The following is an 18,565-nucleotide window of genomic DNA, read 5'->3' as shown; positions in this document are numbered from 1 at the left end:
AGGAGCAAAATAAAATTATGAGCAATCAGATTTCAACTTCATATTGCATTGACTGCGTTTCAAACTATTGTACAAGGGGAGAGATCATATTATATGTGGCTCAGACATTTAGTTTAATAGCTCAAAGACTAATTCATAAAATTTTGAAACTTCATGAATCTACATTTTAAATTATTCATTATCTTGCACACATCTTAGTGTGTTCTTTAAAATTTATTGTTCAGAACTGTTACTTATTATCTTTCATGGACACGAATTCTAACAGTAAAGATTTCAAGATAAACTTAAGTGACTTTATAATCCATTAATTTTCTTACAAAAATTGTATCTTCAAAAGAACATTTCTTATATTTTATAAAACTGTTGACCTCCAAAAAGGCCACTAGATGTCAGTTCTGATCTACAATCCAACAGGAATGAATCATGTCTTACAAGTGATTCCACTGCATTAATATAAAAGTCAATGAAAAATATTTGCCGTGCTTTTACTTTTTCACAGGTGCATGAGCATTTAAATTTTCAAGATAGTGATAATACGGATTTTGAGGACCAAAACACAGAAGAATTCCTTTTACAAGATACTTTCAATTTTCTCTTCTCTAATGAATCCTCACTTCCCATGTTTTCTGAGATATTTCAGGGACTTTATATATCAGGTGTTTTTAAGGTAAGTGCATATTCTTGTAGTGACAAATATTTCTTTCAAGTCATTCTTTGGAAGGTGCCATTTTCTTTATTGTGCAGTTAAGCAAATTGATAATTCATTTGCAACGAATTGGTATCCATTATATTACATCTCTTATATTTTTCTGGCCTAAACACTAATATTATTTTACGTCAACTAAGTATGAGTGACTGATTCTGATGCAGTTATGGGTTAAAATAAGGCAATTCCTAATTCCTAAGGAATGTTTGTGGATATTATGAATAATACATATTCTATGTTATTTAGAATTCTTTAAGAGGAATAGAGAGAATAAGAGAACTTTTTGGAGCCAGTCTAGAATAGCAGTAAGTGCTCTAGATTGACACCAAGGCACTGGAGTTATAATACTAATTTTTAAAGAATTCACATCTGGTTAACATCTTTGCTTAGATTTCTGATGATTAGGATGTAGTGCTTCGTAGTAGCATTGGTTAATTTTTTTTTTATTTAAAAAAAAATTTTAACGTTGTATTTATTTTTGAGACAGAGAGAGACACGGCATGAATGGGGGAGGGGCAGAGAGAGAGAGGGAGACACAGAATCGGAAGCAGGCTCCAGGCTCTGAGCCATCAGCCCAGAGCCCGACGCGGGGCTCGAACTCGCAGACCGCGAGATCGTGACCTGAGCTGAAGTCGGACGCTCAACCGACTGAGCCACCCAGGCGCCCCGCATTGGTTAATTTTTTAATGACATGTTGATATAACTTTTCTTGATGGATCAAAAAATCTGTACAGATTACTAAGTACAGCATTATACTCTATACGTCTTTCTGTTTTAAAACCCGTATTCAGAGAACTTGGAAGAGTAGAACATGGAAGTTCTCACAAACAACGTTCTTGCTCTGTGGAGAGTTGCTTGTGAGAGATAGAACATAACTTTATAGACTGCTGTTTCCCTGAGATTTTATTAATTCTCCTTCTAGTTCCCTATTTTCCTTCACTAGTGAGTAGATTGTCATTAAAACCATTAGAACCACTTCACCCAGAAGGAATGGAAAATATTTGCAACTTCTCCTCTCTGGGATGCATCAGGAAAAAAATAGATGTGAGGAGAAAATGGGGCAGAGGGACCGTTTATCAGAATCCACAAACTCCAACACTGTAATTTGGAAGAGATTCACATGTTAATTTGCTGCTCTGATCTCTGGTACTTTGAGGGCTGAAGAAGACTCTTCCTGCGTTCCCAAATTGTCACACACCGTCTACCCTATAGGGCTCATCTCCCCAGGCTTACTACCAAAGCACTATTGAGCAATTTCATTCAGCATCTCTTTGTCAAATATGAAATTTTCTTAGAGTCAGACACTGTTGTGACAAGCTGAAGCTACTATGTATTATTTAGCATTAATTAGCTCAGCTGTTTGTAGAGTTCGAACTTTGGTGTATAAAGTGGGAAGCAATTGGGCTAAACATGGTTTGACTTGGTAACAATTGCTTAAGATTTGTTCCCCTCCCCCATTATAGGGCGAAAACTATCAAAAGGAACCAAATCAATGCCTGTCTTTAGAGGAGATGCACTCAATTATGACTTTCATAAAGGAACTTGGGAGTTTGGGGCCATTCCAACTGGTAAAACAAAAGTGACATTTGATTCCTCATGATCACTGAGATTATAGTAGATCAGCCATAAGCTATTTGATTTTCACTTGATGAAGATATTTCGTTAAGAACTAGAAACCTTTGTAAGCTTCTTTCTTCTTTTCAGAGATCTAAATATTAAAATGAGCAGAATCCATTTTCTTTAGGACTTTGCAAATAATACATGGCTTATTCAAGCTAAAGGATATGAGATCAGTAGGGCTGCCAGTATATGGCAGTTCTTAAGGAAAAATGTCCACGTTTTTCTAGAGAAGTTTTGCTTTTAGCTTTGGGACATTTATGTTTGACAAAAATTTCTTTCTGCTCATTGTGCCCTTTTTGTTTATGTAAAATCAAATATTACTGAATATGAACACATCTTAGAAAACTACCTAAATCTTAATTTAGGTAGCAAACCTAAATATAGAGCAAACTCTATAGCAAACCTCAAAGAAAGAAAATGTAAATAGTTATGATAACCATTACTGGTTTCAGCCTAAAAAAATCAATGACATTTTATTGTCTTTTCTGTGTATTTCTTTGGGTTCTGTTAATGTATTGGTCAATATCAAGATAATTTAGTACATATACATTCAGTACTTGCTTTTTCTCTAGTTCTGTCACTTGTCTAGGTAGACTACAATGGATTTATATTTTTCTACCTAAGGTTTGTTTATACAAAACATCTTTTTAAAACAGCATTTTTAAAAGTCCACTGATAGTTTGTTATTAATCTGTATGGATCAACATTTATTTTTTACTTAAAAAACCATGTATTCACATTATACTTATCTGAGTTATAACTAATTTACTAAGTTAATTAGTGAATGTTTGGCACTTGTTTTTATAATTTAGACTCATTTTATTTTATTTTTTCCAAATTTTTCTTTAAATTCTAGTTTAGTTAACATACAGTGCAATATTAGTTTCAGGAGTAGAATTTAATGATTCATCACTTACATACAACAATCATTGCTCATCAAAATAGACTCATATTTTAGAGGATTCAAAGTAAGCTTTTGCCCCAAAGATAATTTAATTGGTAGATTATTTTAATTAATTTAAACATACCCATATTAACATTTGTGACAGTTGGATCAAAACTCTACAAATATAAAGAAAGAGGTCTCATTCTTCAGGAATTCATAATTTAAGATATTGTGAATGTAGTGAACATCACTCGGCACAGACTACAGAATTATTTCGCAAGAGAAAGAGCAAATCCTAATTTCCTGACTCTCTGTGTCAAAAGAGGATGACTAGATTTTTTTTTGTAGGATTAATATCTCTCACCCTGACAAAGTTCACTTGTAATCCAAAGCAATTTCTCCTCATTCTTCCTACTGCCTGACTCAGTCTGTCATTCATCTGTTCTCAGATATCTTTAGGAAGGAGACGTCCATTTCCATTCAATGAAAAGAGAAAGAAAACTCATCCTATTTAGAAATATGATCAACAAAATTTGTTCCTTATAAAAAGTGACATTTACCTTGACAACTGCACTGAAAATTATATTATGATACTGACCAATGGATTTTAAATAAATATCTGATTTTTAAAAACAGCTGAATAAAATACAAAGACTTTTCTAGTAATAACACCTTTTAAATTATTTTCCATAACTTATTCAGATATTCTCATTTTGACTGTTTCTTTTCAGCTGTTCCCATCTACTGCTCCTGGGATTCGGTCTTTGATGCGTGAATTTTATGATATGGCAAATCCTATAGGACAACCTGGTTCAGTCCTGACTCAGTACTGGTCTCTTTTAAATGTATTTGAACAATTTCGGCTCCTGAATAAAAACGCACAGCTACACCCACTGGAATGGTAAGATAGCCACAAATTTGAATTGTGCAATCCAAAAATTCTCTAAAGATTGATTTCAAAAGATTTTGCCTGCATTAAAGAAAGCAACAAAAAGAAATGTGTCCAAAAATTTGTGCTCTGGAAAATAAGCTTCTGTAAAGCATTGAAACCATAACAATTCTAGTGGTCTTCAAACACTGTAATAAGAACACATCCAACAGTTTTTCAAACCAACAGGACTTGACTCTAAAGAGTAATGTTTAAAATGAAAACCTTCAAACTTGTTTCATTCTGTGATATAGATCCTTGAATTACAGGCGTATCAGACGGAAAGACTTGGGTGACTTTTTTCTTTTCTTTTCTTTTTTTTTTTTTTTTAATGAACCATCAGTCAGCGTGGAGCCCAAGATGGTGTGAACATTTATTTAAAGAGTTTTTGTGGCACGGCTTTAAAGTGGGCAGAATGTATCCAAATTTATAAATATGTCTGTCCCTGCCAGAAGAATGGAACTTTTCTTTTTTTTTAGAAGGTCGAATCTCGGGAAGCCTGGGTACCTCAGTCGGTTGAGTATCCGACGTCGGCTCAGGTCACATACTCACACCCCCGCATCAGGCTCTGTGCTGACAGTGCAGAGCCTGGAGCTTGCTTTAGTTCTGTGTCTCCCTTTCTCTCTGCGCCTCCACTGCGCTCTCTCTCTCTCTCTCAAAAATAAATAACCATGGAAAAATTAAAGAAAAAAAAGAAGGTAGAATCTCAGAGGGAAACATATGGCCTCCCCCTTCCACTTTCATTCTAATCAAAGGTAGTAATGAGCAGATGGAAGAAAGGATAGGCCAGGTGAACACATTAACATCTCCTGTAATTGTTGAAAATGGACAGTGCCTAACACACTGGCTAAGACTGCTTTTCTTTTATAGGATGGAATTCAGGGAATATTTGACTTTTCTACTGCCAGGAAAACAGAAGCAAACCTAAAACCTCCTAGGGAGATGAAAGAGGAAATGGCCAGGCTATAACCACTTATGTCTCTTGCAGTTACCCTCAGGAAGGAATGGCTTTGGTTCTCCTGAGTGCTGCTTCCTTTCCCTCTACCTCAGGAGATAATGAAAGCAGATCCACAATAATTTTTTCTTAATTAAAAAATGTAAATACTCATATATTTGATGAATTCTTAGCACATTACTCAGGATCAGAACTCACCTTAATTGTCATAACGTTATGAAGTTGGCCTTATTCCCTAAATGCCCGAAGTAGTAAGCCAAACAGAAAGTTTATTTGTTTGTTTGAAAAGTAGGTTTTAAATAATAGAGCTCAGTGCCTGTTTTCTGTTCTTTGCACTCACTCAAGGAATCCGAGTCTGCCTCATTCATCATTATCAGTTGGGAGGAGCAAACTTGATTTAGCTACTGTTTTTAACTTTGAGTAAATTCCCTTGAGATATGCAAGCATTGGAAAGTTTGTTTCTCAGCAAGTTTTTTCTCAAGAGTCACATGTAGTGTAAGGTTAAGTAAGGGGCTTATCTTAAATTTAACTGTAACCCTAACGCTAACCCTAACCCTAACCTTAACCCTAACCCTAACCCTGATTCCCTTTAAATAAAGGAATGTATTAGTGCTCAGTGTTGAAAGTGATCAGTGTAGAAAGAGTCAGGACTTTTTTGAATCAGACAGACATGGATTCAAATATCCCGACACTAGAGTTTATTAATTACAGCAGCTAAAGTTTTGAGCCCTCTGAGACTCAATCTCCACATCTATAAAATATGGATTATACTACCTACCACATATTATTTTACAAGAATTGAGTAAGATAATTTCCACGTACCACATGGTGTCTGGTATGCTGCAGGGCAAGTAGGTAATAAATATTAATATTGACTTTTCATGTTTCTCTGCTATCCAAAGGTCACTTTAGGATCTACAGTGGAGGAAGTATTTTTCTTTCTTTTATAGGAGAAGTAAGACAAGTTCAAAAGATTTATCTAACTTAACACAGAAAATTAAACTTCAGATCTTTATCAAAAAGCAATTAGGTAAATCACCTGAGAACATTTCAAGAAATAAAACTCAATTCTAATTATCTTCTCTTTACCTGGGAGCATATGTATATTTAATGTATACATATATATATTTAATTATCATCCATGCTGTATTACAAGGAGGATGCATATTATACATATTTTCCAGACAAGGAAACCAGGATGCAAAGGTGGATCATTTGCTCAAGCCACACAGGTAAGAGAAATAGAGGAGAGATTAGGACCCTGGCCTCATGTCCACAGTCCAGTCTTTTTTCCAGTTCATCCTGCAGAAGGGAGGTCAGGTGTAGTCATTTGTCATTGTCCTTATCTTCACAATAGTCACCTCCAGCTTTTTCTACTTCTAGCCAATTTTACATACCTATGCTACCTGTAGGGATTAATGACTTCATGATTCCTTTTTTTTAAAGATTATTTATTATTTTGAAAGAGAGAGAGAGAACAGAGAGCACATACACATGCGCCAGCAGGGGAGGGGCAGAGAGGGGAAGAGAGAGAATCCTAAGCAGGCTCCACGCTATCAGTGCAGGGCTGGTGTGGGGCTTGATCTCACAAACCATGAGATTATGACCTGAGCCAAAATCGAGTCGGATGCTTGAGCGACTAAGCCACCCAGGCACCCCTCATGCTTCCTTTCAAATAAAGATCATTTGCTTAGAGCAACAAGGTGAGAAGAGATAAAGTCAGAAAAGCAAGAGTTAGAAAAAGTGATAATTATTTATGTGTGCGCCCTGAGGCTTAGAATCCAGAGGTCCCAACAGAATTAGTGTAAATCTGAGCAAAATGAAAATGTTGCTTACTATCAATATTTGTGTACTATCTGTTAATTCTCACTTTACTACAAATACAGTTGCTTTGCTCTCATCATACGCTTTCCATGAAAAATCCACATTTTTAAAACAAATAATTTATTCACAAAATTGCATAAGGAATCACTGCAGGATGCTTTAACATACAAAGCATCTCATCCCATTAAGATACTAATTCAGTGTACGTGCATTTCAGGGTTGTATCTTTTATGAGCTTCACTTAGAGTTTTTGCTTCTATGAATTCAGAGCTATTTTTTCTTAATTTGGCCTGGCACTCAGTCAACCTTCAACTAAACATATCTAACCCCATGCTTGCTTTATGTTTCTTCATTCCTTGGGAGGAAGGAAATATTTTAAAGTAAGTCCTAGACATTATTATTTTTCACCCCTAATTACTTCACTGTATGTATCAAGGAAAAAAAAACACCTTTACAAAGTAAACTGAAATAAAATTATCACACCTTCCAACATTTGCAATACTTTCAATTCCCTGATTCTTTGTAATTTGCTGATGTTTGTATTTTGAAGGAACTGAATATGCCTTATTCATCTCTTCTCTACCACAGTGCCCAGCACAATATCTGGGACAATAAATATTTATAAAATGTAATTTAACACAGAGCATTTGATTTCATTCTCATCCCTGTGAAGTAAGGCCAGGGCTGTTATCTCTGTTCTGCTTCAGGAGAAATGGAGAATCACAGCTCAGTCCGGGAAAGTAGTCTCCATCATCAGGACCAGCAATTTTTCTGCTGCAGTTTAGATTATTTGGTACCAAACTTGAGGATTTAGAGGGGTATCTGGCTAGGCATCTAGTTATACAACAGAAAACTGAGGCAAACACACTAGATAGAACTAACCCTTACTGTTAAGTGTAGTTAGTGTTTAAGGATAGAAGATGCAGGAAGACATAGGTCATTTTCTGCATAGTACGCTTCTGTTTCTTAGGTTATATGCATGTTCTCCTGAGTCTATGTCTCAGGGCTCCAAGCTTCTCACTTCAAGACTGTAATTTTTTCCAAACAAATTCCAGTAAGAATGTGTGTTCCCAAATTCACTTCTGTTGGACCCAGGCTATCAGAGATCGCTCACTTTTGGACTGAAGAGTGACTTTTTGCCCTGGTTTTCTTCAAATGTACTTCTGCTGATTGGAGATGATGAGATTTCCACCCACCTCACTTGAGGCGAGATTGCCAGCTTTGAGGAGTGAAATCCAGAAAGTGTTTCTTTGTGTTCATCAAAATATCTGTGCCCACACAGGACAAAAAAAAAAAATAGTGTGTTCAATGTAATTTCCATGAATTGTGTTCATTTCATTGATCTAGATTTGTTTGGCATTGCATTTGCAGGGCTTCTTTCACAGAGGATGAGAACATTGAAAAACCACAAGTGCCATTTGATGCAATTGAAAATAAAAAAGGTAAAAAGATATGGTCTCGCTGATTCCAACATGAAAATAAGTATTGCGTGGCTCAAAAAATACATAAGAAAGTGTTTCGCTTCATTAGCAATAAAAAATGGAAGTTAAACTAGGAAATACGATTTTCCTTCAAATTTGAAACGATTTTGCCTCTTAAAGATAATAGAGCTCGGGAAAGTGTAGGGAAGTAAGCATTCTCATGCTACATGTGCTAGTTAAACTGAGCAACCTCCCTTAAGGACCATAACAACATATAAGAAAATCCTTAGAAGTTATTCTTGCATCACAGAAATTTCACTCCTAGATATTCAATTTAAGCAAATAATTAAGAATGTACACAGAAGTTTAGTTACATGAGTTATTAATAAATAAAAAAAATTAGAAACTTCTATTTTCTACAGTTACTTCTAAAATTACTTATAATACAATTACTTCTACTGTAATTGGATCTACTGGATTGGATAAATAAGTTATAGATTTCCAACAAAATATGATAAAGCCATTCCAGTATTGCAGAAGAGTTATTTATGACATGAAAGATGTTTATGGTATAACATTAAATGAAAGAATTGGCTACAAGCAACTTGGGCCTCAGGGAAAACTAATGGTGATTGTAATTTTCTCTCCTGGACTTATCTTTATGTTCTAATTTTTTCCTTCTAAAGAACATCTGAGCTTTTTGTCATACAAAAAGAAAATGTTTCTAACTTTAAGAATAAAAGATGAAAAGAAGTACTACGTTTCTACAATTTTTTAGAAATCAAAATTTTCCTAGTACAAATCAAGGTTTAATACAATACAGTGGTTCTCAACATGTGTGGCCCCTAGACCAGAAGAAACATCAACATCACCTGGCAAATTTAGATGATTCATATCTGCTGAATCAGAATCCTACTTTTCTGGGTATGAGACCCAGCACTCTGTATTTTTCTTAAGTGTTTATTTATTTTGAGTGTTATTTTATTTTTTGAGGGAGAGGGAATCCAAGCCGAGGGAGGGACAGAACGAGAGGAGGACAGAGGATCAAAAGCAGGTTCCGCTCTAAGTTGCAAACCACGAGATCATGCCTGAGTTCAGGTGCTTAACCCATAGAGCCACCCAGGCACCCCAGCACTCTGTATTTTAAGAAGCCCTTCAGTTGATTCTGAGGCATGCTAGAGTTTGAGAAAGACTGATTCAATAGAATGAAGTGGTAAGCCCAGTGAAGAACTGATTATAAACTGCTACTCTCTTTCTGGTTCCCACCATTTTTTCTCTTTAAATGAATAATTTAAGCATTCTGAGTACGTTTATTCATTCCTTTGTTCCATCAGTATTTACTAAGGAGTTTTTTATAGAGATGTTTGCTTCGATTCAGAAACTTAAGAGTAAATGTCAGTGGAATCAACTGGATAGAATTTCTGTAATTCTAATGATTTGGGATATTAAAGTCATAAAATCATAGAACTAGAAGGAATCTCAGTAGATCACTTTCAGGCAATGGAGACATTTAGACCATTCATTTTTCTCCCCTAATATTTTCCTATTTGGAAAACTCATTCTTCTGAGATTTGAACCGAGTAACTTCTTTTATTTTACATAGCTTTCAGTTTAACTAAGAAGTGCTTTCTGATGTAATAAGTTAAGTAATAAAATATGTGTTTTACTAAGTTGTGCTGTTTGAGATTAATGAATATGTATTCTTTTTGTTTTGATTAATAGTTTTCATTTTAAATTAACTTCTCTTTTTTTAGCTTCTGTTCCACGAATTATGAGTGAAACCAAAGAAGTTCATTGTAGTAATGGTGAGTTCCAATATAAGTCTTTCAGTGGCAGAACCAATAGTGAGGCACAGCCCTGTGTTGAAGAAATCGTCATTTTCTCATAGTTGGACACTTATAGACTACAATATTAATATTGCAGTAAAATAAATAAATAAATAAATAAATAATAAAATATTAAGTACATTTTTAGAAGTTTCTGAGTAAGTTGTTATCTGTCACTTTTGCATAAGAAGAACATTTTTATATCTCTGTTTTTGAACATGAAATATTATGCTCATGTGTTTAAGGACAGTGACTTTCAAACTCATTTTGAGGAGTCCTTAGGGTATTAAGGCTTTGCCTTGGAGACTGTTCAAGTGGAAACACTTAAGCTTATCTGCTTTATACATTGATTTTTAGGGCTCTCACCACCCCACAGGGATTCCTTTTCTGTCAGATTATTGACATAATGGATAATACTTGAGTTGAATTTTCTTTATTAGAATTGAGAATTTTTAAGCTGCTTTTTAACTTATTTTCTTAAAATTCATGATTTTTTTAAACCAAAGTATAATCAAGAAAAATAGTATATATATTATAGTAATACATTTCAAGTGTTATGTAGATTTTAGGATGTAAAAATAATTTTGTTCACTCTGGTCAGCATTATTCCAGTGACCTTGCCAATATATCTAGAGAATATATAGAGAGAAATATAGAAAGAGAGAATATACAGAGAATAGGATATATATAGAATAGAATATATAGAGAGAGAATGAATCTAATTGATCTTTCCAGGATCACAGGACTGTTAAATACCTGAGCTGGATCAAAGCTGGGTCTTCCAATTCTTTGTTTAAAGCTCATGAGTTATCTTAATACTTTATAATAATATGATAGAATAATAAGAGTTTACTTAGCAGGTTTGCTTTTTGAATATATATATTGCTATTTGAATATATATATATATAGTGCTAAAACATGCACTTAGAAAATTTAGCCTTTCACAAATAAAAAATCTATTCCAGGAAAACATAAAATCTGGAAAAAAATAAAATTTATGGATTAAAGTTTAATTTATTATAAATAAAAGTCTTCCAATTTAATAAAATATAATTTGTATTTTCTATAATACAATTTAATTCATTATGTTTTAACACTATCATTAAAACTGGGGTAGACTGAGAGGTTATATAATAGTATGGCATAATAGAATCAACAAATACATTCAATTAAAAAAGCAACATTTTAAATAAAGTTTTGCTGATCAGGAAAAAAGAACAGATATCACTTATGCCCTTCCCTCCCTGCACTTGCCATCCAATCTCTTCTAGAAAAATACATGCAACTTTGGGAGACTGGTGCCTAGCTATAGTGGGTAAAGTACTAGGGAGAAAACCAGGAGCAAGATTAGAATGCACATTTGGGGGTGGCTGGGTGGTTCAGTAGGTTAAGCTTCCGGCTTCAGCTCAGGTTATGATCTCATGGTTCACGAGTTCGAGCCCCTCATCGGGCTCTCTGTTGTCAGCATGGAGCCATCCTCGAATCCTCTGTCCCTGCAACCCCCTCTCTGCCCCTCTCCCACTTGCTCTCCCTCTCTTTCGCTCTCTCTCGAAAATGAATAAACATTAAAAAATTAGGAATGCATATTCGTCAAGTGCTAGGTTCTGGGATAGATGCAGCATCAGGAAAGCCACTTCACCTCTTTGGTATTCTATTTTATAATTTATAAAATGAAACAACTGTATGGGGATAATCTCTTTTTTTTTTTTTTTTCCAGTTCCCAAGTAACGTGTTCTGGAGGAGGTGAACGTGTTAGATAAGCTCTTCAGCTTAGTTCATGTTTTTATGTTGATAGAAACTAGTCCTACCTGGGTCCGCATAATTAATCTTCCCACTTTTATCGTATAATTTAAGGTTTAAAAAATAACTTGATGATGCCTCAGAACAGGTGGGATTATCCTTCAGAGTCTAGGCTGTTCTCGTGTTTAATATGAGTTATGATTATCCCTCAAGAGGGCAATAAAACTCTGTGGTTAAAAGGATTCATTAAAAACAACCAAAACTTCAAACAGCTTTCCCAAATATGCTTGCCAAAGAGGCTAAGCAGCCTGCTACCGCCATAGCTGGCACTGGGTTCTCCGTGGATCTAGGTGAGCTGGCCTGAGGCGTGCTGGCCCCGGGCTGGGAAGGATGCCAGTGAAACTCCAGGTGGATCAGCAGCACTGATGATTCAGGTGAAGATCATGTCGAGATAAATCAGCCTTTAAGCAGGGGTTTAGGATGGAGCACTTCAGCCGGAGGTGGAGAGATTCTGATGAAACCAAAAACAAGCACTTGCTAGAATCCTGCTTAAGAGAATTCCTTACACATTTGGTCTCGTGTAGGGCTGAGTTGCGGTGTTATAATGGGCAAGCCCCACTGGAAACTTTCACTGTTAAGTGAAAGTGTGAACTGCAGGGAAATCAACTCTCAGTGACTGATTTATAAAAATATATCATCTGAAGTTAAAGTACGTCCTCTGTGGTTACTGTTTTGAAAAAATAAAGCTTCTACTTGGTTATTCATTTAGCTGGTTTTGAACATAAAAGAGTAATGCCAGTGTTTATGTATTCCCTTTTCTACTTAGGAAATGGTCTTCCCAAAAGCACGTTTTATATCTCTGGACTCCAGCCTGCTTAAAGTGTTATGTTAGGTTCACAGTCTCCATTTGAGTCAGATCTCACGACCAACAATAGCCTGTTTTTTACTGTGCTTATCTCAGTGCCTTGAACACAGAATGTGCTGGGGGGGGGGGGGAATCTTTGAAAAAAAATGAATGCATTATTAATAAGTGGTTGAATTCAAATAAAAACTTACGGTCCTTTTTAGGATGAGATCTAATAATATAATCTTGCCCTCATTCTTTCATTGGTTTCTCTTTTGTTATAGAAATTTCAAAAGTTGACATGATCATCAAAATTATAGATGCAATCCACCTACGTTTTTCAGCCAGATCAAATATTTGGTAACAAGTAAAATCAATAAAGTCGGTAGTTTCCCCAATTATTTAACCAAATTGACTAGTCATTTATTTTTTATTAAGACTTTTCCCTACAATGAAATTACAATGTATCTATTGTATTATTATTTATTCCTAATTTGTACCTGAGGAGTTTTTTTCTTTCAAAATCTGGGAAAACTATACAATGTGGGTCAGAAGTACGTAGGGTTTTTTTTTTTTTTTCAATTTCATTTTTCGTTTTCATTCTCATTAGTGCCTGATGGAAGTTGTACTGAGACACAGGCCTCAGAACTGGAGTCCAGACACCCAGAAGGCTGGTGGTTTCCACTGCCACGGATTTGGTGGTGCATCCCCGTGTCTGCCAAAGAAATATAAAAAATTCGGCATCGTTAAGTCACAAAGTGCAGGATATAACGGGGATGTAACGAGAGAGGAAGACAAGGAAGAGATTGTGAAATGCCTTGTCTGCTTTATTAGGAGCTTGGACTAAATTTGGGAGATAATGAGAAACCATTAAAGAATTGAAGCTGACCCAGAACTGATTGTAGAAAAATCTTTGTGATAACTGTATACAGAGAGGGGAAGAGGTACAGCTGATGAGACAATCTACTTGCTTCAAGTTCGGTGGATAGCTTCCTGCAACTAATTCCGTGTTCCCTTTTTCTGTTGCCATGTTGTTAACCGTCATTGAACATCTTACTTAAAAGACAAAAGATACTTTCATTTTACCGATTTCTATAAAATTTCTCATTTACTGGAATTTTGTGAACTACTGAAAAGTATTTATGGAGCAAAATACTTATTAATATTTCTTTGAAAAACGTTTGCTAAACTTCTTTTGAGTAATTTACTTATCCCAAACATGACGCGATATAATTTAGCAGCGGCTGGTGTGTGTGCCTACAAATGTACTTTTCTTTTACTCGTCAAGATCCTTTTGTAAAAAATCGGGCTATCGCATGGAAACATATTTTTCAAATGACTTAGAATCAGTGGTATGAAGTAATATGCTAGGTTCCATGACAAGATTGAACGGAGTATGCCATTTCCTTCTCATACTTGAGAGTACTTCCTTACGCTGAGGTGACCTGGGTGGAGTAGGGAGGGGGGGTCTCAGGATGTCCTGCTGATGTTTTTGTATCTAAATGTTTTCTGTAATATTGGATTTCACATTCTTCACTCCACCCTACTGCCTGTAAGCTACTATATCAGTTCAATGGCAGTTTAATGACTCTCCCTATTAAATTTTCCTCATTCCCTGCTGACGCCCTTCTGTTACCACCTCAGAGTCATCATCCCCATTCACCAGTTGCTTGATACATGCAGTAAATGTCATGAACGTGTTATCAATCCACTGGTGAGACATTTTCCCGCCTTCTCTGTGCCTTCAAACGTATAAGGACTGAGCAAAAACTAGCAACTGTCTAATGCCAGCTAAAGTCAACAGCTGTGTATAAGGCAAATTGTACAAAATCTGACAAATAGAAAATTCAGCTGAAGCCACAAATCAAGTATGACCAGAGTGCCAAGCAGAAAATCAGCAGTGATCACTAAGTGAATGACTAAGGTTGTTCAAAGGATAATCATATATGAGTTTTCAACATTTATCCATTTCACGGTTGTCTTTTTTTTTTTGTTTTTTTGTTTTGCTGTTATTTTTTCTTTTAACAGATGACACACAATGTTATATCAAACAGATCCTCACACATCCACATTTGGAACTGAATCCTGAATTTAACCCGAAGATCAAAGATTATTACTCTGAAGTTCCATTTGACGTGGTAACAGTGACAATTGGAGCAGAGACTTCTAATTGTCAGTGCAAGGTGTACCTGCACGATCGGGCAGGAACAAGGTACGGGGGGATGTTGACCAGGGCTGAGTGGAGACATAATAATGGGAAGCAGATATTTGAAGCATCCTTTGAAGATTTAGAAAATCTGAAGCGTAAGATCAGTTGGAGAGATCACCAGGGTGTGAAATCCTTTACCTTTCCAGGTGTCATGTGGTTAAAAAGAACACATCAGTGCTCTACTGATCTTTTAGCAATATTTGTACCTAATCTTTGTAACAATGTTGAGCAAGAGAGGATCTTGTTATGTGAAATATTAAAGAGACTCATCAAGGGTAGCTTCCTTCTACCCTAACCCAACTCCTCAAGATTTTGAATATTCAGGGATTGAATAAGCATTTTCATGACAATTGATGAACATGCTAACACTAACTTTCCCAGTCTCGTGGAATTTTTTTCTATCGACCCTTTTGAGAGTCACTGACTCTTTTGTTTACAATTTTGAACAGCAGGTAGAACTTTGTTACATGCCATGTCCAAGGCAAGGAAGATACTCATGTTCCCGTGCTGTAAGGAAAGAAATACACTTGGCATCCTGGGAGCTAAGAGAGTCCAGTAGCAAGAAAAGAGGATTCAAGTCAGACCAACCTGGATTCCAGCCCTGACCCTACCATGGGACTTTGGGCATAGAGTTGTTTTGAGTATTAAATCAGATAATGTATGACCCTGAGAAGTGGTTAATAAATATGAGTTTCCTTCTCTGTGGTTGACAGAGGACCTGAATTGCTCTACAAGATAACTGTTGGCATACCAAAGTACTATGAAACATAATGAAAACTTTTTTCATATTTTAAGTTTCTTATGAAGTTGTATAGACCTTATCTACTTTTGTATGCAAACTAGGCATGTAATGAATATTGATGTATAAATCCATTTGGGCTGAATAAATGTTACTCTCTCTGTCTCTCTCCAGCTTTGCCAACTACCCTCTGGGCTTGGGAATGAACAAAATCTCAATGTTTGTGGCAGATGAGTCTCCAGCACAGGGTGAGACCCTGATCACGTACAAGCTCACCATCTACAGAGAAGATCGTCCAAGTCTGCCCTTGTTTGAGGACTTCTCAGCATGCGGGTTTGTGCAGGTAAGTGAATTCTACATTTGCACTTGGGTTGAATTGGGAGTGATCTGTTAACCCAGGTGCAAAATGCCAAGTGAAAATTGTTAGGAAAAAATGTATGCTTTTCAAATCCAAACTGGTCTCATTTTAAAAGAGAAAGGGCCCCAGCCAGGTATTTAAGATACCTTGCTGCAAGTGGTTTTCTTTCTAGTGTGGTGGCTTCTCCCTACACGTACTGTGTTCAGTGGAATCGTTGTGGTTAATATTGAAAAAAAATGTCTGAGTGCTCACACTTAGTTATAAAATTGCTTTTACATTTCCATTTTAAATTGTGCTGTGTTTCTTGGATTTGTACCTGAACCTACTCTGAAATTTTAAACTAGATTCAGTGGAGTTTATTTTAAAGAATTAGAGGAAAATCTGTGAAGCTATTTTATGGAAGGGATACCAGATGAATGAAATTAAGTTTGCTTGAGTATATATATTTTTCCTGCACGTCCTGCATCTTAATCATTCCTAAAGGCCGTAGTTTCTCTTGTGAGCAGCACATACCGTTATGTAGCCCTGTTGATGTTGGAAGGTGACTTCTATCCAGAGACTTTATCTATTTTGGTGGTTCTTTCCTCTGTTTCTTCCTTTTGTTAGGATTCTAGGTATAATCTACCACATTTCCTTGCATCATATACCCTCACTGGAGATCCTTCCGGAGAAGTAGTAATTGATACTCTTATCAGATCTCCTAATTCACTTAGAAAGTATAATTGCAAATATGTCGTGTCTCAATGACTGACAGCCTGTTGGGTCCACTGAAGCACAGAGGATTAACAAAGGAGAGAAGTAGCTGACTGAGACTCAGTGAGTAGGATGAGTACCATGTTGCCTTAAATGTAGTGGCCAGATAAGTGTTCTCTCCCCCTCTACCCATTCTTTGTCAGAGTGTATTTTATGCTTCCGCTCATCTGGCCTGCCCACTCATCCCCAAACATGCTTCCAAATCTAGATGGTGGTCACATATATAACCAGGTGGTACATAAATAAATAAAAAATCTAACTATGAACCTAAGATCGGTGCAATTTGTTGTATATAAAGTATATCTAAATGTATTTTGCTATACATAAATTACGTATGCTGAATGTAAGTTATACTTCTAAGAGCGAAGCATTAGTGGGGAAGTATGTATTATCTTCCAAGACATGCATCTCTTTTCAAATATTATATTCATCAAAAAAAAGTTAATTACCATGCAGTTTCCTTAGACAATGGATTATATTAGGAATTTGTTACTATGATAGGAAGAAAAATATTAGAAAATTCTTGTGGGATGTCTCCTACAGATGATTGCAGAAAAGTATTTTAGTCATTTATAAGAATCCTTTCCAGAAGGTTTTAATTTAAAGTTTATGTGTGGTCCCATAGCAGTACTATATTTTATAACATGGAAAAGTGTCTAATAAGCACTAGTATTTTTTTAGCCTTCCTTTTACAAACTGTCAAATGACTAAAGAGATAATGAATGAATAATAGGGATTGATTTAGACATTTATTGAGGCATGTGTGGCCTCAGGAACTTGGAGAAGTCAATGGCAGAGGTAAGATTTTCTCACCCTAGGCTCCAGTGATAGTTCTAATCCAGAGACCTTTCCCTTATTTCTACTTTATGCTTAATCTCATTAGAGTCTTGAACTTTCACTGCAAACTGGCACCATAATGATGTTCAGAACACAAAGAGTAAGGGATACAATTTCTGAACTCCTATTAATTCTCAGCTATTCCAGAGTTTCCAAATTAATAAACACGTATACATTATGAGACTCATGAACTTTTGTTATTCTAAATTGTTCTTTTTCTTTTTTATCAAGAACCATAGAGCCTTCTCTATATTCTCATGTTGAAGTCTAGAGTCCAAACTATTGCATATTAAATGGTAGACCGTTGTGTTTGAATCCCTAAAGCTTGCAGGTACCAAAAGAAAGGAAATGAGCTAAACTTCAATTATATTTTGTTGGTTAAGGGGAAAAATTACATTTCTTCTTTATATTGCAAATTAGATTTTGTCCTAATGGGTGCCATTATGAAATTTTAAACAAGCATAAGAGGTGATCTACCTTAAAGTATCCAAAAAAGAGTATCCAGTTTGTGGTTAATCAAGCCTCCTAATTTCTCCTTCTAACACTCTCTCACCTTCTGGATATTGACTATTCATTTTAGCGTTTCACCAAAAGACTAAAAGTGAGGAGAAGGCAAATAGAAGGCATACTAGTCAATTAAAAAATCAACCACTTTGACATTTTGGTGAATAATAAGATAATTTAATTAATTTGTTAATAGACATTTTAAATCATTTATATGATCAAATACTGTTAAATACCTGCTTGGCCATAATTAACTGCTTGAGTTTAGTGTCTATTTCTAATTATATTGCCAGTTGGAATTTATATATGGTTGCCATAGAGGCAACTCATAGTTTAGTTATTACCAGTGAAGGAGAAAGGGCTAATTTACACAACTGATGGAAAACAACTAGATTTGGTCTGAAGTTTTTCAACC

General features: G+C 35.6%; 1 protein-coding gene across 4 annotated transcripts in view; it reads left to right on the top strand.

Annotated features, from left to right (window-relative positions):
* The window catches only part of CPED1 (cadherin like and PC-esterase domain containing 1), a 267,418-nt gene that overhangs the window by 126,726 nt on the left and 122,127 nt on the right, over nucleotides 1–18,565 (top strand). For 3 of the 4 annotated variants that reach the window (XM_015067313.3, XM_015067314.3, XM_027075346.2), the window contains 7 exons: nucleotides 500–667; nucleotides 2,170–2,274; nucleotides 3,944–4,113; nucleotides 8,291–8,361; nucleotides 10,095–10,145; nucleotides 14,779–14,962; nucleotides 15,873–16,041. In XM_015067313.3, coding sequence (XP_014922799.1) covers nucleotides 500–667; nucleotides 2,170–2,274; nucleotides 3,944–4,113; nucleotides 8,291–8,361; nucleotides 10,095–10,145; nucleotides 14,779–14,962; nucleotides 15,873–16,041 — 918 coding nt within the window. The remainder of the gene's footprint in view (nucleotides 1–499; nucleotides 668–2,169; nucleotides 2,275–3,943; nucleotides 4,114–8,290; nucleotides 8,362–10,094; nucleotides 10,146–14,778; nucleotides 14,963–15,872; nucleotides 16,042–18,565) is intronic. The other variant, XM_015067315.3, reaches the window with a different exon arrangement.

Source organism: Acinonyx jubatus, chromosome A2 (assembly GCF_027475565.1).
Source record: "Acinonyx jubatus isolate Ajub_Pintada_27869175 chromosome A2, VMU_Ajub_asm_v1.0, whole genome shotgun sequence".
Lineage (NCBI taxonomy): Eukaryota > Metazoa > Chordata > Mammalia > Carnivora > Felidae > Acinonyx > Acinonyx jubatus.
The sequence above is the reverse complement of the archived record's forward strand: the minus strand, read 5'-3'. Positions and strand labels throughout refer to the sequence as shown.